The 23,448-nt window shown below is 39.3% G+C and overlaps 1 protein-coding gene across 2 annotated transcripts in view; it reads right to left on the bottom strand.

Moving 5' to 3' along the window:
* LOC122980440 (ataxin-7) overlaps window positions 1–22,596 on the bottom strand; it is a 28,479-nt gene extending 5,883 nt beyond the window's left edge. The window contains exons 1-9 of one of the 2 annotated variants that reach the window (XM_044348466.1): window positions 22,424–22,596; window positions 19,144–19,241; window positions 13,982–14,194; window positions 13,683–13,751; window positions 7,738–7,842; window positions 3,047–3,335; window positions 1,447–1,766; window positions 1,008–1,090; window positions 27–313 (exon numbers count right to left, since the gene is read on the bottom strand). In XM_044348466.1, coding sequence (XP_044204401.1) covers window positions 27–313; window positions 1,008–1,090; window positions 1,447–1,766; window positions 3,047–3,335; window positions 7,738–7,842; window positions 13,683–13,751; window positions 13,982–14,186 — 1,358 coding nt within the window. In that variant the 5' untranslated portion in view covers window positions 14,187–14,194; window positions 19,144–19,241; window positions 22,424–22,596. The remainder of the gene's footprint in view (window positions 1–26; window positions 314–1,007; window positions 1,091–1,446; window positions 1,767–3,046; window positions 3,336–7,737; window positions 7,843–13,682; window positions 13,752–13,981; window positions 14,195–19,143; window positions 19,242–22,423) is intronic. The other variant, XM_044348468.1, reaches the window with a different exon arrangement.
* Window positions 22,597–23,448: the final 852 nt, after the last annotated feature.

Raw genomic sequence — 23,448 nt, 5'->3', positions numbered from 1 at the left:
AAGAACAGGGCTTGAGTAGCACTCACCGTGGAAGACCAGGGCTATGAAATTTAGGTTTGCCGGTTGGCAAAGGCTTAGTGGCGTCTGGGGCAGGGCCATTGCCATGAGCCACCTGGTGGACGTCATGGGCAGCGGCGAGGTGGGAGGAGGGGTGTGGTTCCCTGAGAGGGGGGTTTTGCTGGGAATGGGGTTGGTGGAGTTCTCTCTCCTTGTCCTTCTCCCGCTCCCTTGCTCTGTTCTTGTGCTCTGCCAGCAATGTGTCAAAGCGCTTCCTCCGCCCTGGCACCGCCCTCCGCTGGCTTAAGGAATGTGTCTGGTGGGACATTGGAAAGGTCAAAGGTCAGAATTATTGAATTATAGAAGAGGATCTGCTTGCCGACGTTCACTTCTATTTTTTATTCCAATTTGTACATGACAGAGATCATTCTGAGACTACGGCACAATTATGTGACTTTGCTGATAATAATCATAAACGTCCCTTTAAAAAAATGTATAAGTATAAGAATTGTTAACAAATCCCATGAAAAGACCAAAACAAAGAATTAACTGGTCCTACTAACAAGTATCTGATATAGCTTATTCCTCTGTACTGTGGAGCTCCATTGTTGTCCAAAACTATTAAAAACACATCAATGAGCTGCACCTTTGCACTAGATGACATTCGTTATGGTGAGTGCAGACACTGTAGTTTATTTAGTCAGTTAGTTACAAACTACAGAACCAAACTGTTTTAGGAAATTGTTCAGCATTTTCAGAAAACAAAGCCAAAAAAACTATTTGTGACCTGCCTTCCAAGATTTACATCCTCACTGGGTATGAATGGGCTTGAGGCTGATGGCCATTTACTGGATAGGGAAGTCGGAAAATATTGAGAGACAGACTAAAGTGGTCTTTTCATGGGATTTGTGACGCAACTAAAAAATAGAACCAACCTTATCCATTAAATGATACATGACACAGTTATTTGAAGTCCTAAGTACACAGTGCATCAAACAGAGAATGGTTACCTTGCATGTTAGAGATCTTGTGCATGGTTTCCGTGCCGTCACATCCACAACGCCGCAGTGGATGTCTGGATTGAACTCACGTTCTGAAGGCACAGGAGAGGAGACTGTTAGTTACCTTATATGCACTGTTAAAAATCAACTGCTCTGTTAACTTACTTAACTCTAAGTTGTGTTACGTAAAACACAAGTCTTTACCTGGTATATGTAATACATGTGTACATGTGATATTGTGTCTACAGGTAACTTTCTGAGTTTATTAGCAAAAGTAATAGATAAGTGATGGCATTTCAAGACTTTACACAAGAATTTCATAAAGAACCATGTTTGCTCTTATAATTGACCCTTTACTCTTTTATGAAATAAACAAGAGAAAGAGAAAACAAATCATTTTAAGCAAAAACAGAATACAATGTGTGTCCAGCGTGTGTGTCCAACTGACCTGCCACTTTCTTGTTAAGGTGGCGTCTGCTACTGGCACTGCTACTGCTGTCCTGCTTCTTCTCCGAAAGAACTGAGAGGTGGCCCTTGCCGTTGGGGATCTGACCCGGAGCCAGTAAGGGAGGCTTTGGTATGGAGGGACAGTTAAGGCCTGGTTTAAGGGCTGATGAGGAGGAGGTGGTGATGGTGGTAGTGTTGGAGCTCACAGTGGTGCTAGAGGAGGATGTAGAGGAGGATGAGGTGGTGGCGGGGGCCTGCACCAATTTGGCTGACGAGTCCACATTCAGATGCATCTTCTCCACCTTGACAGCCGGGGTGAGGCTGGAAGAGAAGGTTACAGAAATGAAGAGGGCAGCAAGGAGGAAGCCGAGAGTTAGAAACAATGAGCCAGTGAGAAACGCATGGTAAGAGACAAATGTGCACACATAGATGGGGCTGGGAGGACAAAACATAAATCTAATGATCCATCATTCTTCAAAGACACAAATTAAAGAACAAAATGTGTTGCCTTTTTCTGATCCTAAACACACTTCCTGTGATATGACATCATGTGATATGAAGAGGAGCTTTAAGAGTTGTGAGATGTTCGAATTATATTACAACACTGTCATGATTATACTATTTTGTTCACTACGCAGTCATTCAAGGATTACTCAGTGTAGTACAAAGCTGGGTATAGATCAGGGAGGATCATCATGGTTAAGCATAGCTACACATACGGGTGGGCAATAAAGTAAAATCTATCACAGAAGATGTAACATTTATATTAAGATATCTACATATATTATGATATAGTACATTTTCTGGAAAATGCTATTGAGAAACTGTTAAAAGATCAGATAACATCAGTTTTTGGCTAATCCAGTGAATTAAATATAACAAAAATCAAGGTACTTCATCACACTGATTGAAAAATCAGTGAACAGTCTTCCTGTTCCTGTTGCTTGTTGTCGAGGTCATTCTGTGGTTGTTGGGTTTTTTTTTTTTGTTTGTTTGTTTTTAGAAGTCGGTTAGTAAAAAGTCAACTTCCAGTTCACTGGCCTAATTTTTTTTTTATAGAATAACAGCTGCATAGTTATTGTAATAAAGACAAACTGTTGAGATATCAGACTGCTGATACTGTTGACAGGGAACCACTGTACCTGCCTGAGTTAACATTAGCTTCACAGAGTGACAGAAATTAGAAATCCTGGAAGTTCAGATTCAGAGCTCTTAGGTGGATAAGGATAACAAAACAATGACATGTGTGTATAACTGGGAGATTCAGATATCTCTGCTCACCAGCTGTCCATTATTAAGATTTATAATTACAGCTAACAGTATAGTAAATTTATTGATGACAGTTGTCATTATAGTTGCTGAAATCAACAGTTAGTAGCCTGAACTTTAATTTGGTACAGCTTAATTATACAAGTTTCAAGAATCAAAATCGTGGTACTTGGGATTTGAGAATGGTGCTCTTGAAACTCACAATTTCGGTATAAAAACGTTTCATTCGCTCATTCTTAGTCGTGTGTTAGTAGTGTTCTTAGTCTTAGTGAAGATCTCCATATTGTGCCACCATAACACCACGCAATAATGCAATACACTGTCAAACTTACATTTTTTCTGGCTGGGGCATCCTGAAGGGGGGGAAGGGAGGTCTTCGCTGAATGCCTGGCAGCTTATCTTTGGCTTGTTTGAGGAGTTTGGGATTGGAGGAGGACGCTGAAGTGGAGGATAAGCTGGATCCAGCGGTGGAGGGTCGGCTGAGGATCCCTCCACTCGCCACTCCAGCTACAGATCCCGAGCCCAGTCCAGGCCCAAGCCCACTGCCGCTACTCCGGTTCCTGCCCGACACAGGGAAGGGCGAGGTGGAGGCTGGCTTGCTGGCCGAACTGTGTCTTCTCTCTGGATCGACAGTACAAACCAGGCTGGCATTAAGACATAATATTCAAATCACTTACATTATCAGAATAAAGCGTTGCAAATCTTTGATCTAACAAAATAACAGACTATCCTATATGGCTAAATTTGGCAATAATAATAAATTAGGCCACGAGAAAAAGCAAGACACACAGGAACATAGAAATCTTCCTCTGAGAAGTTACCTTAACAACAAATAGGAGGAATTTGTCATCTATGCTAGCTCAGCCTGAAATAGAACCAACCAACAGGTCAAGAGCTTCATTTCCTGCCTGTGCTTCTTAGAACTGCTACTGTGCAAACTGATAAAAAGCAGTGTGACAGCAGAAAAGGTTAGGATGATACTGAGCAGTGGATGGCAAGTAAAAATAGAAGGAAGGAAACAAAAATGCTCATCACTAACTGCCTGCATCCAAAACAAATTTTTACCTTTAAAAAAAAAAGATTAAGTGCACCATGGTTTCCAAAAATCATCAAACAGGGGTCCCTTTGAGTGTGCACCTGCAATAATCATACAAGCATTGGGTTTTCAAAGGAAGCTCTCATCCCTAACTATTTCTAGTCACAGCGTACAACAACAAAATTGCACGCTTGCAATTATTTCATTGATATTTCCACTTCTGTTCCACAAGATAGACTCATTTCACCACGACAAAAACTCATTTCATGGAGTTCATTAGCTGCTACAGCAGAAACAACAAAAGAAAAAAGCAAAACAGTAACCTCATGGGAGCATTTTTTTTTTTTAAATTCAGAGGCAACTTGCACCACAGTCTTGAATCCTGGCCCAACAGCAGCTCTCTAAAAGATATACTTGGCCTGTGGGGTCATAGAAGGGTCACATTGACCAGGCCAACACTACTGCTGCTCTGACCATAAGTGGAGAGAGAGAGCGACATCCATATAGAGACACACAGAGAGGTGTCCGCTGAGGAGAAATGGGTGACTGAAGGTTGACTTGACCCTCTTGTTGTCAACAATTTAGCGCAGGGTAAAAAAACAAAACAAAACAAAAAAAAAACAGCAAAGAACAAGAGGTGGATAAAAATACCAGTGAACATAAAGTGAATGTAAGAGGATACAGCTTCAGGAGCACAAACAGGTTTTGATAGAGAGCGTCTGTGTCAGCAGCACGCCACCGTGGCGGGGTGTGAGCCTGGCTAGCTAACCTTATACTGGGCTAACTGCATGGTGTAACTGGGAACTAGGCTGTAGGCGAAATCTCAGTCTCAGCAGGTGAGCTGCAAAAAAGCTTGTTGCTGCAGAAACAGTGGAAGGGATACTAACACACATGTGCACACACAGAGCTGCCACTCCCAATCTCCCTCAGCCCCTCTCAACACATACACACATTCAAACTGCTTCCAACTTCCCTTTCATGAGAGAGAGGGAAAAAAAAAATGCTTTTAAGAGTGCCCTCTTTTCACCTAAGGGCCTCCCTCTACACACCCATTCACGACACACTCCAGATATCTACCCTCCCTCTCCTTAGCAGCCGAACAACCCAAATGCCTTTCATTTCCCTCCCTCCCTCTCCTGCTGTCTTGTCCTGTCCCGGTCACAGTCAACAGCACACCCCGCACATAAACTCACACCAGGAAACCCCAGCGTGACACTCAGTGCTCTGTCCACAAAGCACTAACACTGAGAGAAGAGAGCCAACACCAGCGGCAGTGTAAAGGAAATAAAAGAGGAGTCAAGAAAAATGTGGGGGGAAAAAAAACTAAACAACAGACACAAGGAATAGGAGGAGCCTTAATATCCTCTTTCACACTGACAAACAGTTGGCTCGATGCTAAGGGGAATCCCTGGCTGCGGGAGTTAGAGGAAAACATCAACGTACAAGTGTGACGGCCTCACTACCGTCTCTAGAGAAACCATGCTCAAGTCCTAGCATGGCGTGGCTTCTGTAAAATATATGTGTAACAATAATAATTTTTCTTTTCTAGTGAATAAAATAAATATTTAAGCCTCAAATATTCGTGGTTTGTTTTCTTGGAATCTAAGTTTAAGGTGCATGATCTGTAAATGCGTGTCTAAACATCTGTGTGTGTGTGTGTTTGCACAACCATGGCAACCCGTGTGAGCGGAGCTGCGAGGAGACATGCCTTTGTTCGACAAGTTCATAAATGAATGCATAAAACGGCAGCCGAGCTTGCAGCTTTCGCGTTCTGCGGTGAGTGTCACCCCTGCTGGGATCAGCCTCAGTCGAGAAGCACAAACACCTAACGGGAGACAGATGGGCTCAAAGAAGCACGCAACAATCATATTGAGACCATCTCTATGGTGCTGAGATCAGTGCTTTTGCCCCGTGTTAGCGCAACATGGGGTCTTCCCGTAATGGCATCAGAGGAAAGAAGAGGGGAGGAAAATCACAGGGAGAGCACTCCTACTCTGTATGGCCACGTATAGTAGCATAGCCACAGAATTCAACTGAGCGTTAGACAGTTCTGGTGCTTTCAACTTCCACCTGAATGGAATTCAAGGGAGCCACCATTGGTTGCTCGATCAGCGAGTTGCATTATTAAATCTGTATAATATCTAAGTAGCATATATGTGATGGTAAATGGGTGTAACATATTATTAAAAGGATAAGTCTGGTGTTATTCTTTATTGTGACAAAATCTCATAAAAACACCAAACCCAACAATAAATTGCTCCCACTAACAAGTATTGTTTATATTGCCACACCCTGATATAGCTTATTCCTCTTAAAAACACATCACTGGGCCACACTGTTGCACTGGGTGACATGTTACTACATTACCATCAACACTGGGAACTGTAGTTTGTTTTTGATTCAATCTCACATACACCGTCCTGCTGCCATATACAACAGAAATATTGCGTAGCAAGCAAAGTCTGCTGCTTTAAAGAGTCCCAAACAAATGCACTATTCACTCCTGTCAGTGTAATATTAGCAAAAAGCTACAATGCCCAGCATTTTAGGAATTATATATGTATATGTACATATATATATCCATCATATCATAACTGTATATCCATTATTAGTATATTCATTACAAAGAATACTTGCTTAACAATATAATTTATCATTTGCTTACGCATGAATGAAAGAACTAAGCTTAAAATTACTGTTCATTTTGGGTGCTTACACTCCATGAATCAAATTGTACACGGTCTGCATCAAGAACACTGTCCTGTTCAAGATGTACAACAGCCACCTACTGTGAAGTATTGTTTTACTTCATAGGTTCTGTAATTCTGTCCCATTGTTTGTCTACTTCTCATTCAAAAGCACCAGGCAGGTATGAAAACTGGATGCTGTAGTACTTGGTTTTAGACTATCAGACTAATATTGTTTAGCAGAGTAGGAGGAGTCCTTTCTTTGAGTGCTGTTGACAGTAGCATGGACAGTTCCTCGAAGAGCAGTGTGTTGTTATATCTCCCTCTTGTGGCTGACCTTGACAACTGTAATTGCTGTCACACTTACAGGAGAACGCACGACACTAAGAATCCTTCACTGAGTGAAACTAAATCTGAATTTTTGCAGACAAAAAAGTTGTAAGAAGAGAATGCTAAAAGAATGTGATTAAACATTAAATTTCTGATGCAGATACTGAATCCCAATATCAGATCCTAACAAAAGTTGAAGCCGTAACAAGGTAACATGAACCAACTTTATGTCCTCTAAAATCGACATTGTTCAAAATAAATTCATACTTTAACCAACCAGCCCTACATGACAGGACATGGTAGGTGTCACTCTCTACATGCAAGCTCCCTTACCATTTCAAGGAAATGAGTTTGCGAGTGAACAGATGGCTCAAGCGACTGAACACCATGAACACCGTCAGGTTTTAGCGAGATCCAGAGTGATGCAATCACTATTCACAGATCTATAATTCATCCATTTACTTTAGCAGTCTAGTCAAAGATCCCATGTAACTATCCACTGACATGCACACACACTCCTAAAGTATTCACAAACCCAGAAATCTGATCTGCACTGTATGTTATAAAAAATAGTACATTACTGGGAAGACTGAGAGAGCCACATCAAATATTAACAGGGGGATTGTAAACACACACACACACAAGTGAGACAGAGGGTCAAGTAAATAAATAAATAAATCAAAGTCTATGGTGCCCTCCTCACAGGTTACTGTGTTGAGGAGGAAAACTGGTGGGGGAACAGAAAGGCGGAGGGACAAGTAATATCACAGTGTGTTAATGTTTGAAATATCACAACCGGCCTTGCAGTGGTATAGAGGTTAAGCAGGAGATTCCTACAGATGCTGAAAACTGTTTACTACTTACTTACCATTCTTCTATTGGTTTATTAATAAAATTAAAAACTAGTAAACATAGCACTGCATGGTGTTTGCATGAAGGATGACTGTGTGTGCATGTGCATGGGACTTACCATAGTGTGCTTGGAAGGCTTGGGGCTTGACTACTTGACCGCAGTGGCTGCACATCACCAGGTAGAAGTCGTCCTGTGCGGGACACTGGCCAAATATGGGCATGTCTGTGCACAGGGGAAGAATCAACCAGACAGGGCACAAGTCAAGGAGAGCCAAAAAAATAAATAGATCTGTGTTCACCAGGTGCCCCAGTTGGCAGCAGACTCGACACTGAAATATCTGTCATTTGTTGTCATAACACTGTAATAGCTTGAGATAGGATAATTCCAGTTTGATGGCATAATCGTTTTGCATGACACAACAAACCACAAAAAGGAAAATGGTCTTTTGTTATGTCCTGAGCCAGAACTCAGACGTCATTGCAGTGCAAAACACATACATGTCAACGTGTATTTCATGTTAAGACCATCAAAAAACAGATGAGCTCACACAAGGAAACCTTAGGAGCAAAGTCTGTACATGTAAAATTTGTAAATACAGATCACTCCCAAGCACTAGTCCCCATTCATCGTGGAAAACATGTCCTGGTGATAAGAACCAGTCGAGCAAGCAATCCAAAGGTTACCTGCTGTTAAAGAACAATTGTCCCACATTAACACACACTGCATTGACAAAACTTGATCTGCGACTTAAATAACAGGAATATTACAGAGGATTAAAGTTGAATTAGGAAGATTTTTTCCCTATATCATGCTTCCTGTGTTGCCCTTCTAACAGGTAATTTCTCCCAATCTCTTTCACACTCCCCGTGTTAAAAGTCTTCATTCACAAAATTCTGGCATCTGTGATTTTTACAGTCAAACCCTCTCTCAATCATGAATTTTATCACCATCATCATCATATCTAATTAACCTACATTCTTCCTGCATTCTACGAACTGACTGCTTGGTGGATGCTGACCTTCAAATATCATATATTATATATTTTTATTGATATTTCTTTCTTTTTTTTAAACCATCCTTATCCTATTGAATATTCAGGTTTAAGAGTTTGATTTAATATGTGTATACTGCAATTTTATGTGGTATTATTAGATGATACAACAAATCAAAAACATCAAAATCAAAACAGAGATGTTGGTGTTCATTACAGCCTGTCAGGTTCTGGAAGTTGCATGTCAAAATGAGGATGTATTGAAATGCTTAAAATCCAATACTGCAATGCTTATCCAGTAATGCTCGACACGTTCTCATGAGTCAGGACTCATCTGAAACCTCCTCCTCTAAAGCCATTTTATGCTTAACACAAGACGATATCATGGAGTAATAATTAAAGTGTGAACACACACACACACACACACACACACACAGGGTCATGGACCCCTAAAAACGTTTGACAACTCATACAGCAGCACAGTGCCTCCTTCCATGGCTCACTGAAATGACGAGTAACTAGAAAAAAAATGGCTGATTTCAGCGTTGCTTTTCTTCTCTCTGGGGGACACAGAGATCTGAGTTTTTCTATCCTGAAAAGCACAAGACACACGAGTGCAAAGGTACATCAACAGGATGTCTACAGCTCCAGCGTGTCTACCAACCCAATAATCTGAACCGAGCCTCGTGTTTCACAAGACACTCTCGAACAAATCAGAGGGAAGTGCCGCTCCTCACCAGAATGTGATCAAAATTTACCCCAGCGCAGAGAACCAGAAACCACCTAATTAAGAAGGCTAATTAAGAGATTGCCTGGGGCGTGATGATGAGATGAGCAGAGGAGAGGATACAAGAGGAGAGAAGTGGAGCCCCTCTCGAATACGTACTCTGCCAGGGCCGTCAAGGGTTCTCCAAACATCACTGGCCGAGTCGGGAGGGGATGAGGGCCATTAGGCAAAGACCATATAAAAGGGTCTACCTGCGGGGTTCCCTCTCAGGGAGGTCAGTAGCAGTCTTGCGTGGATGAATTGACAAGCCTGATGCTACTTAATGCATGTCAATTGTCTGAAGCCACTCTGCTAAGTGTCTCCTTCAACAGCGGTGGAGCGAAAAGACCATTTTTTCACAGCGGCTGGGGTCGGCCACAGAGAGGAGGCGAATGTCTTCACTTAAATTATATAGAACTTGAGTAGAAGAGCACGCTGCTGATGTGTACAATCAAGGGTCTGGCTGCTCTGCAGAAGAGAACAAGAGGAGAAACACAATGTGGAGGGTAGAATTCACTGGTTGCTTGTCACAGAAGTGCAATCCATTAGAGCAACGGTTGGAGGCTAGCCTAAAAGTTCTGGCCAACTTTTTGGGTTTACTAGTCTGTTTTCATCTTATTCTCTCTGTGAGCCATTCTCCTGTAGCATTAGCCAATTGAAGTTAAAAGTTACAACTCTACCTTCTCTGAATTCCTTCACTGAAACAGGCCAAGAACTGTGGAGTCGAACAAGCCAACTACATTTCCTCACTGGATCAATAGCAAGGGCGAACGAAACTCATTCCCAAACTACTGATGGTGTTCACTTGGAGTGTTCTCCAAATGGTTTGCTCAACTATAAAAGCAACCCGGCCAGATCCGCTTACCACTCTGCATTCAGCACACTGGCACCGGCTGAACTGTACCGCTAAAATGGCCTGACTTGAAAAGTGGTCTAACGCCGCTGTGTCTGCCCCATTCTCAATCTACCATTTTCTTCTTGTGCAAGGAGGAGATAAAAAGGATAGAGAGAGAAAGGAAGTCAGTGCAGAGGAGAAAGAAACAGAACAACGGAGCAAAGCCAAGAAATGAGCGCGGCAGAGAAAAAACACAAGAGAGAAACAGAGCAGAGAAGCAGGCCGAAGCCTCGGCGAGACAAAGAGAGTGAGCAGAGGACCTGCGCTCGATGAGGAGAAAGCGAGGCTGCGAGCGCGAGACAGAGGACGAGAATGAGAGTCCAGTTAATTTCAGCATCCTCATCCATGGCAGTGATGAATGATCTAGGTGGAATAGTAGCAGCTCTGGCTGCCTCTGAGCAGCACGCACGCTGGCTGAGTCTGACCTGTGGCTGACACTGGCACTACATTTCCCAGCTACCCCGACTGCGACAATGCTACTGTAAATTCATAAAAAAAAACGGGACAGATGATGAGTTAATTCATCACTCATTATTGCCATACATTTTAACAATGTGTTGTAAATGCTGTATGCGTGTTAATCGCCTGTGTGTTTTAGGATGGCGGTGACACCACAGGAGGAATCTGGTGGTGAGTCATTGTGGAGAGGTGTAGTCATCCACTTGTAATACCCCTACTTCTCACACACACACACACTGCATGAATATCATTCTACATGCGCACACACTTCTGTCACGAACAGCATGTGTTGATCAGCCCCATGACACAAACAACAGTCACTGACAGACGCTGCTACATGACAGAGACATGTTTCAAGCCAGTTGCACGTCCAGTGATCCAACAGCCTTGAATTTAAAATGACCATTCTTTCTCTGCCTTCCTCTGAAAATGCTTTTCTTGACCTGGAGATACAACAATATGAAAACACGTTCAGACAGTATTTCTTAACCATAAAGCAGACAACATCTGTATAGGTCACACACCACCTCAAAGCGTCCGCAGTCTTAACATATATGTGTATAATGCTATTTTAAATATTCTGTGTTCTGCGCAAGCCTGTAGCAGCCACAACTATGAAATATGAAAGCTCTATTTTTCTTGTCACCGGGAGCCTCTGGGACATTTGCTACTGGAATTGTGCAACGGTCTTAGGGTATGCACACAGGCCACATTGTTGACCAATGCAAATGCAACATTAGATAAGTGCCCTGACAAGTAGCCTGCAATTAACCCTTTCCTTTGCAGCAACACGTGGAGAGGAAGAAAAAAAAAAAAAGAAACCAAAAGCTTGACTCATAATTATGACATCATAAGAACGGGTCAAAATCATGTGACCTGACTGAGTGCTCCCCTGAATCCCTTTGTGCTTTTCTCATCTTTGCTGATGGTGATTCCTCATTGAGATGTAACTTAAAACAGATATCCTCTTCTGCAAACACATCGTTAAGAACCAGAAACTCATTCCAACACATACATGTGCCTCCCAAATGTTGGACAAAGTCTTCTCCGAAAGGTGTTCTACATTACAAGTCACCCAAATCCAAAACCTGTCAACCTGACAATTATGCACACCACAGTGATTGCTATGTTGTTGAATGTAGAATTACTGATGTGTCTGAAGTTGATCCTCATGGTTTGTTTTTTTTTTGCTTAATTAGTGCCATTTCTCTCTGCCAAATTACACACACATAGAATTTTAGAACAACAACAACAGAGAATAAGATTATTTTCACTCTAACCTACTTCACCTACACTCACTTTAGAAATAGAGCCCAAAGAAAATGACGAATCTTAATCTTGGTGTCCTAGTAGCTACAATGACTATCCCATAACAGGAAGGTCACTGCTCATATGTCCTTTAGCTAGGGACAAAAATCCACACAGCAAAATGATTAAAAGTAGCTGTGGATGAAATGCACCAAATAGAAAAATAAATATAACATCTTTGAGGGTACACACTTTTAAAAGTTTGCCCTGCTATCTGCATATAGATAGACATTAGCTCAGCGACATTCAAACTACATTCAGTTTCACAGTGAGAGAAACAAAATTCATTTAACATTCATTCATTTAATTCTCAGTGAATTGAACAGGCTCAACACACCTTGACAACTGGCTCATTCTGATGTCAACCTTAGAGCTTGGTGGGCCTTAAATATGGCGCACGATTGTTGATTTGTAATTAAACAAGATGCAGTTTTATTGTTTTAACAATATACCTTTGTGGTGAAGCTCATTCTAAACCCGGAATAAATCAGCTAATGTTAACCGAGGTGTAGCAAAGAATAAAACTGCAGTACAAACTAATGTGAAATCATTCTGTGGCTCAGAAGCGAGGTAATGAGTGCTACTGGCATTGTGGACTTTATCACTTAATGTTAGATGATGTCCTTTCTCTTTATTCTGTCATGACTGCACCTTACCCTGTTACTGCTCACTATAAAATGAAACAAAACGTAACGTTCAAAAACACTAACAGCTAAATAACCTACCTTATTGTAGGTCAGAGCTTTAGAGAAACATCCTGGAATAATCCACACACTTAACCTTACCTCATAGTTAAAAGCAGGAGCATAATCACACTAACACACTGTCATCGGATTAATCTGGTTGATTTTTTTTATTTTTTATTCTTGTGATGGCAAACGTTCAGGTTTATATTTGTCAGCCATGCTTGTTAGTGGGTAAGTAGTTTAAAAGACATCAAAACCTTAAAATCTTAATTTTAGCATTTTGTTCAATTTGCTTTCAATATTTTTCAGAATAAATGATTAAAAAAACATCACTGTCAGTCGTGTTTTGTGTGGAGGCAGCGTGTGAGATAGGGACATGCCATAATGTGACCTCAGCTAATTTAAATAGAGCTATGATGAAGAGGAGACTTTTAAAAAACGTCCCGCTCACTGTTTCAACAATAATATTTCCCTTAGGAGATTCTCTTTTTGATCAACTGTACAAGTGTTTTTCTCATTAACTTTCAAATTAGTGGTACCCTTGCTCTTGTATTATGGAGAGACATAAAATATGGTGGAAGTGGATTCTTATGTAAAATGGCAGAAATGTGGATGCTGTTACAAACAATGAAGTCCAGTCACCCACCATTAAAATGCATACTCCTAACAGAATATGACAATGTTATTACTATGTTTGGGGAACATGCTCAACTACAGCCGTTAAGTTATTTTAGGGACAGATGTAAATGTCAACTACCACACGAATAACAGACACATGTTTCACTAATTATATCCGGTTGTACAGTCAATTCAGGACGCGCTTGATGTACAGTAGGTTTGAATTTTGGCCGAACGACGCGTATAAAGTGCTTGAATCCATGTGTGTGTGCGTGTGTATGTGTGCAAACCCCCAGAACCAAAATACACCTTTGGCCCTAGACAGAAAAAAACACTCACCTTCTCTGCACAAACGCATGGCTTCTCGATTTTTCCCGAGGTCTTTAAAACTTTCCTCCGATTCAGCACCTGAAAATGAGGCGATCCGACACAGAGACAAATAAATAGTTGCACTTGCTTGCCTGCCTGTGCTGTTGCTACCAGTAGCGTTTCTTCATATTCCACCAAAAAACTGCATGCAATCGGCCAAAAAAAAAAAAAAAAAAAAAAAAAAAAAAAAAAAAAAAAACACACAGGACTGGCAACTGTCGCGCTCTACCTCGCTTCCACGCGCACATTCGGGACGCTAGGGGACTCACCGTCGTTACCGTGGAGTTTGGCGGCGTCGACCCACTTGCTCCAAGGCTGTCCCAGCATTATTTCTGGACTAGGCAAGGATCTCCGCTCCGCAACAGTCGCCATTGCTGTGGAGCCTTCTCCCCGCTGGATCTGCTGCTGCTTCAGCTGCTGCCTGGCCGCTCGGCGCTGCTCCCCCCTGACGTCATCCTCGGCCCTTTCCGACATTCTTTCCGCTACAATGTAACAACACAAGAGTCAGCGTTGGTCGCGCTCGGGATAGGAGGACTTTTTCACTGATTGACACGGCCAAACCCGTGTGTTGTTTCACCGCACCCGCCCCTCCAAAAAACATCAACAACAACAAAAAAAAAAAACCTACGTGTGTGGCCACTTCACACGCAACAAGTACAAAGCTTACACAACATATGACATACACCGATTTAATTGGTTGACTGGCAGTTAAACTGAAGGTTTGGCGAGTTAGCTTTAGCTTTCATCTTTTCTTTTTTTTTTTTTTTTACATGCAATGCTTGACTGCTTAGCTTGGTGGTTGAACATTTCTTATTGCATATATTTTGATACGTTTGTGCCTGATGAAAACCGAAACGAAACGCTGTACTTTTGTATTTTTTAATATATAAAAGGGGGTATTCTACTGTGTTTAGAGTCCTTGGGAAGCAGAAGTGATTAAATATACAAGCTATGGTTCACTTACTGGTTACCCAACAATGTGTATTATTGTATATATAGTAACGACAAATACACATAATAGATATAAATAAGTATGGTATAGTAGGCCTATACTATAGGTTTTGTAAAATAACCCTACAGTAGACCACCTTAAAGTCCCCTTGCACTCAAAAATGGTTTTGTTTCTTGTTCCTTCAGTTGGATGTTTGAGCTTCACTGTACAGAATGATGTATGTGCAGAGTTTGACACTTAAACGGCTGTTTTCACATTCATCTGCTGAAGAGGGAAAGTTTCTCTGTGCTCACTGAAAATCTAAATTAAGGGGTGTAGCTCACAATCATGATTTGTGACATCACAACTAGTTTGGAAGGCGGTCCTGGTCCAGTACACAACTTGCATAAGTGTGATGTGGAAACTTGAAGCTTCCAGTGCACATACACTGAGACTTTACAGTGAATTAGGAGACATCTTGTGTCAAGCAGTTAAACTTTTTAAATGAAAAATATTTGCATATTCATAGATTCTGGATGATGAGGGAGAAGAAGTAGATGTAATTTTAATCATTCTAATTAGGTAATTGAAATTTTGTGGAAAACCATATCAGACACAAATTATTATTCAAAGGTGAGCATTTTTATGTGTCTTTATTCTGTCTGGAGGGGATCTTTAACAGGATGCAACTGATGACAGTGTTCCTCGCAAACTGCATCATAGCTGCTTGGTTTTCACAGTCTCTTTTAAATGTTCACAATAAAAGTAGTTTCAACATTCTATCAATTACCAATTACCAAACTTGTGAGTTCAGCTAACATAAATAAATAAAATGATAAAACTTGACTGTACACCTTGTTCAATAAATAAGGATGCTCAATGTATAAAGTATAAGCTTACTAAACAGCAGTGTTGGTGTGACACCAGTGAATACTTGATTACTGTCTGCTTCCTGCTTTTGTGATGGCACTGTTAAGTTCTCAACTTCTCACTTTCTCTCCAGACAAAACATATTTAAACATAAAACAAACTATAACTTCACATTTGTGCATGATTTTGCAATAACTGCTAACAAAAAATGTTTGTCTTGTCTTGAGTCCCTGGGTTTGTTTCTTATGCATAACTTAACCAACATACTCTACAAGGAATGTGCATGACAAAATATTTTAATCAATCACTAACTAATCAATCAATGGATTTACCATTAGTGTCAGAGTAATATATATTACATTTTGTCTGTAGATATTTACTTTGATGTGAGGCCTCACACACAAGAATACAGGACAAACATATTTACAGTTAAGTTGATTTGATCAGTGCCTGATCTATTGCATTAAAGTCAGACTTAAATTATCATCAGTCAATGGTACTGGTTATGAAACTGAATATCTACAATAGAATAATGTGCTAATTAATTAGATTTATGACTGACTTGGACAGATTCCCCATGACATTTTTAAAGCCCACAGTCAGTTATCCACAGTCAAGTTTACTTTCACTTTCAAAATTAAATGTTTGTCATATTACCCAAATATGCACAAATTCAACTAACAAAAAATGACAAGCAAGAAAATCAAGAAATTTAAGCTCTTCTTGTCTTGTCAAACACAAAATTTAGTGTAGTGACAGCTGATTCTTGTAAAGAGTAATTTACTGACTGGCCTGTCTCGCAAATGGCATAAGTATTTCTAGTCTTCATCTGGTGCTGTTCTATTTTATATGAAGGATGTTCTACATGATTCTATTAAACCATTTTTCTTTTCCATTTCATATCATCTGAAATTCTCAAGACACAACCATCTGTCAGTTTGACAGAATAACAAGGCCAGTTTAAGCAGCCTTCTACGCTGTTTTTTCTGATATCCAATGGATGATGTCTTTAAAAAAATATCCTCTTAATAAATAGTAGAAATGTTTTCCCAGCTGGCATGTACCCCGAAGAACCTTGAGCAAAAATTACCTTGGCCTTTTTTTTGTTCAAAAGTTGTCTTCAGACCAACACTAAATTTACAAAAAAGACAAATACAAATACAAATACAAATTAAGAAGCTTGTCCTGAATATGGTTGTCAGTGTCTCACAGGCCCAAGTTATGTTTTTATTTCTTCTGCTCTGTATTTATTAAATATAAATACACCCCAGTCATAAGTTGGTCCATCGTATTAAACTGTTCAAAAAGATGTGAACACTCCCAACACCACTACTGACTCAGAAAATCTAGCTCTATCGGTTCATACGATGGGGATGTTGAGTCTCTGAATTTCTTCATGATGACGACTGGCAGCAACAGTTAAAATGGTCAAAATGTAGACCAAAGAAAAACATGGATGCTTTGACATTACTCACAGGTTTCTGTGGTAATGGCTTGAAGCTTGGATTTGGGTTTACAATCTGTCATCATTTTTATCAGTTACTGGACCCCACAAATCTAAATCTGGCAACTGGGTAGAATATACAGTACTGTGCAAAAGTTTTAGATACTAGATTCTTATCCATCACACAATACCATCAGAAAGGCCACTGATCAGTCCCAACTTTATTTGGCAGCATGACAATGACCCCAAACATACAGCCAGAGTCAGAAAAAAATATCTATTGACAAGAAGAACAAGGAGTCCTGCAACAGATATCGTGGCCCCCACAGAGTCCTGGTCTCAACATCATGGAGTCAGTCCATGATTACAAGAAGAGACAGAAGCAACTGAGACGCCTAAATCCACAGTAGAACTGTAGCAACTTCTCCAAGATGCAGGAACCACCGACCTGCCAAGTATCTGAAAATCTGTGTGCAGGTGTACCAAGGAGGACTGGTGTTGTTTTTAAAGTAAAGTGTCATCACACCAAATATTGATTTAGGTTTTTTATCTTTACTGCACTTTATATGATAATTAATAAATAAAAACTGGCATTATTTTGAAATATATGAAAGCATCTTCACTTTACTTGAAGTGCTTAAAACCTTTGCACAGTACTGTATATTCATGTTCAAGGTACCTGTTTGGTCAATGACATTTTACTCAACTAGATAGCTGGATACGTACAACTAGTGTGCAAACACAACAAGCACACTGCCAGATACTGTTGCACAACAGTGACAACGCATGAAAAGTTAAGGATTTCAGCTTTAAGCACCTTGTTATTTTCTTTTGAAACATACTATAAAATGAAGTTTGCATAATATTCATCAAACAGTGTGTCAACACACAGCAGAGATTTAAACTGGCTCTTCTATATTAAATAAGTGGTATACACAATGTTGTATTTTTGTGTATACCACTGATTTAATAAAAAAATTTCATAAGATGTAATTGTGGGAAAGAACACAAAACATGAACAGTTGTCTTTCAAGAAGCATGCACAGTGAGTCTATTTCACTGTAATGTGTAATTCACCCATTTAGCCACCCCCACAAATCAGAAAACACTTGGGTGAGATTTTGTAGTATTGGTTGTTTGAAGACTAGCCAAGGCCTTTCTTTCACTGGCAGTCAAGTATTAGCCTACACTAGCAAACCATTTCATATATGACATACTGATGCCTTATTATTCCTCCGTCTACAGTGAGTAGCAGTGACTTTTGCTCTGGGATGGGACCAGAAATGTAGTGGGTCTTTAAAAAGCATCACAAATTCTTAATCTTAAACAAATAGAAATCACAGGGTTTCCTCAACTGCCCCTTTTAGACGTGTGATTAAAAGCAGCGACATTGCAAATAACGGCAAAAACAAATATGTAATTATTTTTACAAACTGCATGTACAAACCAATCTGATAATATACATTTAATGATGAGAAAAATAGAGACCCCTGTACAATATAATGCAATTAAATACCAAAATTGTATACTTTTTGGAATTTGTAATGCTGGACTTTTGTATTATATTTAAAAGAAAGGTGTTTTTAATGTTTTGTCCATACATACACAAAGTGAAATGAACACATAATCGATCAAATAAACACCTACCCTTCAATATATCCTATCCAATAAAGCATCAGTACAAACTGGAGCCTCAGTGGGCAAAACCAGCTTGACGGAGTCCCAACAAAAAGGGAATTATGAATATTTCACCAAGGCAACATTTATTGTTGGAAGGCTGCACTGCAACTGCATTGCATTTAAGGAGTTTTTATTTTCCTAGTAAGGGGGCTTATAACAATGAGACAGAGAAGCTACCTCTCTTCTGGCACACTCACACTACAGAGTACAGAGTAAAAATCTGACATTAAGAAGGAAGAGTATACTGTACATGGAAAAAGTAGTAGTGTGTTTTTATCCCTTAGTTTCTGATATCTGTGAACAGGCAAAAAAAATGTTTTTGTACGAGTTTAAAATAATTTGAAGAAAAAGCTAAGTAAAAAGGTAACAGGGTTATGCCACAATTGCTATATGTCTCAAAGTAAGTGATATCTGTAAGCATGTCACAACTGCTTATAATTATTGTCTAACTACAGAAAACACTAACTGACATTAGAGTGTCATAATAAGAAGCTGTGTGCTCTTACCTCAGCAAATAAGAAAAAAGGAACTTATTTTTAACTCAATCAGCCGATCCTCATCAGTTTGGGTGGTCACTGGCTGCCACACACACTGGAGAGGAAGTCTGGAGGCACACACATATTGAGGGAAGATGAGTCAGTATCAGGTTCTCTGTTTTGTTATGTCTTAATCAGTGAATATGGAATTATAGGACTATGTTTGGAAGGTAACACTGTCCTCTCTAGGCCTTGTCATGGAGTTCTTCACCACTATGCAGTAATCCAATCCATTAAGCACCATCCCAAACCACCCTGCCCCACAGTAAATCCCTTTTAAAGACTGAGACTATACCCTTTTAATCATTATTTTTGATTACCATTACCTTTTGTTGTTTTAACTGATGCAAGACAAACAGTAATATAATCATAAAGGTGGCCAATGACTTCTTGTTACTTGCATGTTTGAGCTTCACTGTGCAGAATGATCTATGTGCAGAGTTTGACACTAGAAGGCTGTTTTCACATTAATCTGCTGAAGGTGGAAAGTTTCTCTGTGCTCTCCGAAAATCAGAGTTTAAGGCATGTACCTACAAGTATGATTTGTGACATCACATCTAGTTTGGAGCCCATCATGGGCATCTACGTGACTGACACAGCTGTGATGTGGAAAGTTGAAGCCTCTAGTGCACAAACACTGAAAATGGACTTTTCAGTGAAGTAGGAGACATCGTGTGTCAAGCAGTTAAACTTTAGAAATGAAAAATATTTGCATATTCATAGATTCTGGAATTTTTAATGAGGGAGAAGTAGGATATGTTTAATGAGATAACTTCTTTTTGTGGAAAAAAACAGACACAGACACACATTAGTTTAGTTTTGTTTAAATTTGCATATTACTTCAAAAGTTGTTCATCAAAAGTTTTTGCTGTAGCCTATTAAATTGAACCAGGACCAAAACGAACTCAACCTCAACTCAATTTCTTAAATTTAAGTTATGCAACATTTTTGACTTGTGAACACAACTTGCCGTATTCAGTGGAAACTAATTGTATATTATTTGGAATTAAGCTATCAAGAGTCTCACCTGAATTCAAAGTGCATTATCAACATATTTGCTATGTTGTATGTTACAACTGCATGAGAAAAGCTGCAACAATTAATAGATAAGTCTATTAATCGATTGGTCAATCGACAAAAAAATAATCATCAACTATATTCACAATAAATTAATTTTTAAAGTAAAAATGAACATAATTTTTAGAAACTGTGACATAATTTTTAAAATTGTTTTTAAGTATTTATTAAATAATCGATTTATTCAGAAGGTGACCGGCATATTAATCAATAATGAAAATAATAATTAGCTGCAGCCCTATGCATGAGAATGGACAGAAGTTTCATTCTCAGGTCTGGATTATACTTTTATTAAACTACAGCAGAAGGCAATAATGGAGAAATAAGCACGTCTCCAAGTCCAAGACTCCAGGTCATGTCAAGGCACTTAAATCTAAATATTTTAATTGTAACCCATCTATGGAAAGCATAAGAAATAAAGACCAGACAACTTGTAAATGCTGAAAGCTATGTTGGGCAAAGCTGACTGTGGCAGCCAACATCACGTGGAAGTAATATGATATATCCAGAATGAAACCTCTCGGTCCCACAGTTCGCCTAAGGTGTAAACAACAAACCTTTCTCACAGCAGACATTTTGACTTGCCTTACTGTAGCAGGGAAAGCTAAAGCGTAACTAATAACATTAAAGATGGCTCCATTCCATTCAGACAGGCCAGTAAGCCAGTTCTGAACATCCATTTTTATGTACACATGTGAAAAGTAAAATAATGTCATACAAAAACAGCAACTGTTAAACACTGTATGTTGTGCTTCCGACCATGGACCTGTCTAAATCTATGAGTAATTGCGCTTCAAAGGAAACAAAAGCTCTAAACTTTTTCTTTAATCATTATTATCTGGGTGAAAGGAAAGGACCAATATTTCGATATAATATATGTCACCAAAAGAGACCATAGACTGTTTTCAAAGTAGTTGTGCTGCCTGGTCAAAGACCGTCTTCACTGGTAAACTCAGTGTGTCCCAAACACATATACATCTGGTTTAAGTCCTGCTCTGTTAGAGTTCACTCTGGCTATCCTGAAGCTACAGTATGTAGTCAAACAATAACCAATAGACCTCTGTCACAGCACACATTTTGACTTGCCAAACACAGATGTAACTAATAACACTAATAATTACAAAATTCTACTTGTACATGTTCAGTGCAGTCAGTACTGTTGTAATGGGGGGTTTGTATAATTGGCTCCCTAACCTGTCATACAATATCGATGTGAAGATTATCAAACACCATTAAAACAGAAAGTAATTAATTTGGATTAATAGTCATTGCTTAATTCATGACACATTGCTTTTTTCGTTAGCAACAAAAATATGTCACCATGAGGATATCTTTCCAATATTGATATACAGTATATCACAATATAGCATATGTATGCAAAAATCAAATAAAAATAATCATTTGATGTTCAATACAATCAACTGTGGTCGACTGTTCACTGCTCATATCGAACAAAACTCCTCACAAATGTAAAGGCAGAACTTTAACAAGTCTATTTCTTAGTTTTAATGAAAATTAACTTAAAACGAGTAATTTGGACAACAGAAACTTGAAAAACCATGACACAATATGATCACAGCATCACGAAACAATTTCATGGAAAGTCAACAAAAGATTATGTTAAACTATCATCCAGCCCTTATAAAAATCTATCTACGACTATAACTTTGAGTGTATTGTATACACTATAACATTGTTCTGCCAAACAAATATAGTCTCTTATCTCTCCCCCCTCTTCTCCTATCTTGCACTATAAACAAGCCACTATCTGTTGCTTAACCTGAATTAAATGGCTCTACAAATAACAGTATGTCAGATGCCATGTAATGTAATTTCTTCAGAAACTAAATACTTGTCTTTGAACACCAGGTGCACAACTTGACAGGACAACTCACTTAGCTGACTACCATTAGCTAGCAAAGATCAACATTTTTTTTCAATAAGAGAAATTACAAAATAACTGTATTCATTGTAAATACGATGTGTGAAAATGCACATTATATCAAACAGGAGATGTGTCATGAAAACAGGCCAGTGTGGGTCTGTGACTGGTACAACCGTTACTACATTAGTCTGCTAGCTGAAACCTGTAGCCAGCCATGACTAGCGTTAGCGAGGAAGCAGGCAGAAGTCATCAGCCGTCGGCCCGGATCGACAATAAGTTCACTCTTACCAAGCCTCTAGGTGCTGTGGGTGTAGACGTAACACCAGGCAGGTGTAAATCAGCTGGATGCACTGGGAGAAGGAGACAGAAGACGGTGGGAAAGAGCGAGTGCAGTGCTCAGCCTCTGTGGAGGTCTTCACCTGGTGCGTCCATGTCTGTTTACCAGACTGCATTCTGGGAAGCAGACGTCATTGCGCTAAGACGAACTCACGCACGTTGTGACGACTCCATCCATGGACGACTCCCGCAAAAGTTTCTCCATGATCTAAAAAAAAAGTTTTTCCATCATCGTCATCAAAAAAAAAAAAAAAAAAAAAAAAAAAATTCCATCATCGCCATCAAAAAAAAACCCCAAAACGTTTCTCCATCATAGAAATAATAAATAAATAAATAAACGCGTCTCCAACATCAAAAATAAATAAATAAATAAACATTTCTCCATCATCAAAAGTAAAAAATTTCTCCATCATCAAAAAAAAGGATTTTTGGTCTGCTGTCGTTCATGAAATAAAATGGCATTAAGCTTTGAAAAGTTATAATTAGCACTTTATTACCAGGTCAATAAGGTGTCATATAAGACACTACACTGAATTTATCCAATGAAAAAATGCATTTAAAATGATTAAAACTGACATGAATGATAGCTTTGATTTCTGTGGATTAGTCAAGGTAAACATCTCCAACGTATCATTGTATTTATTCCAGGATGTTTTGCGCTGATTTGGAACACTTTTAATTGGGACACTATAAGTACTGTTATAAAACAAAACCTTTTTCACGGTTATATTTTGAGAACAACATAATATTAGGTAGCATAATTTATTTGTAATTTGTTACTTTTACTCTGGAAAGTGATCAAATAAAATGGTCAGAATATTTCAGTTGACCATGTGACTGTACTGTAAGACCTCTGGCAATGTAAAATGTTAATTATGTTGTCATGTCTTCAAATTTGACTTTATCCATCCTTTTTGGATGTAGATTCATTCTATAGGCCTACAGCACATTTCTTTAACTGAGAATATTTTTTTAAA

Source organism: Thunnus albacares, chromosome 4 (genome assembly GCF_914725855.1).
Source record: "Thunnus albacares chromosome 4, fThuAlb1.1, whole genome shotgun sequence".
Taxonomy (NCBI): Eukaryota; Metazoa; Chordata; class Actinopteri; order Scombriformes; family Scombridae; genus Thunnus; species Thunnus albacares.
The sequence above is the reverse complement of the archived record's forward strand: the minus strand, read 5'-3'. Positions and strand labels throughout refer to the sequence as shown.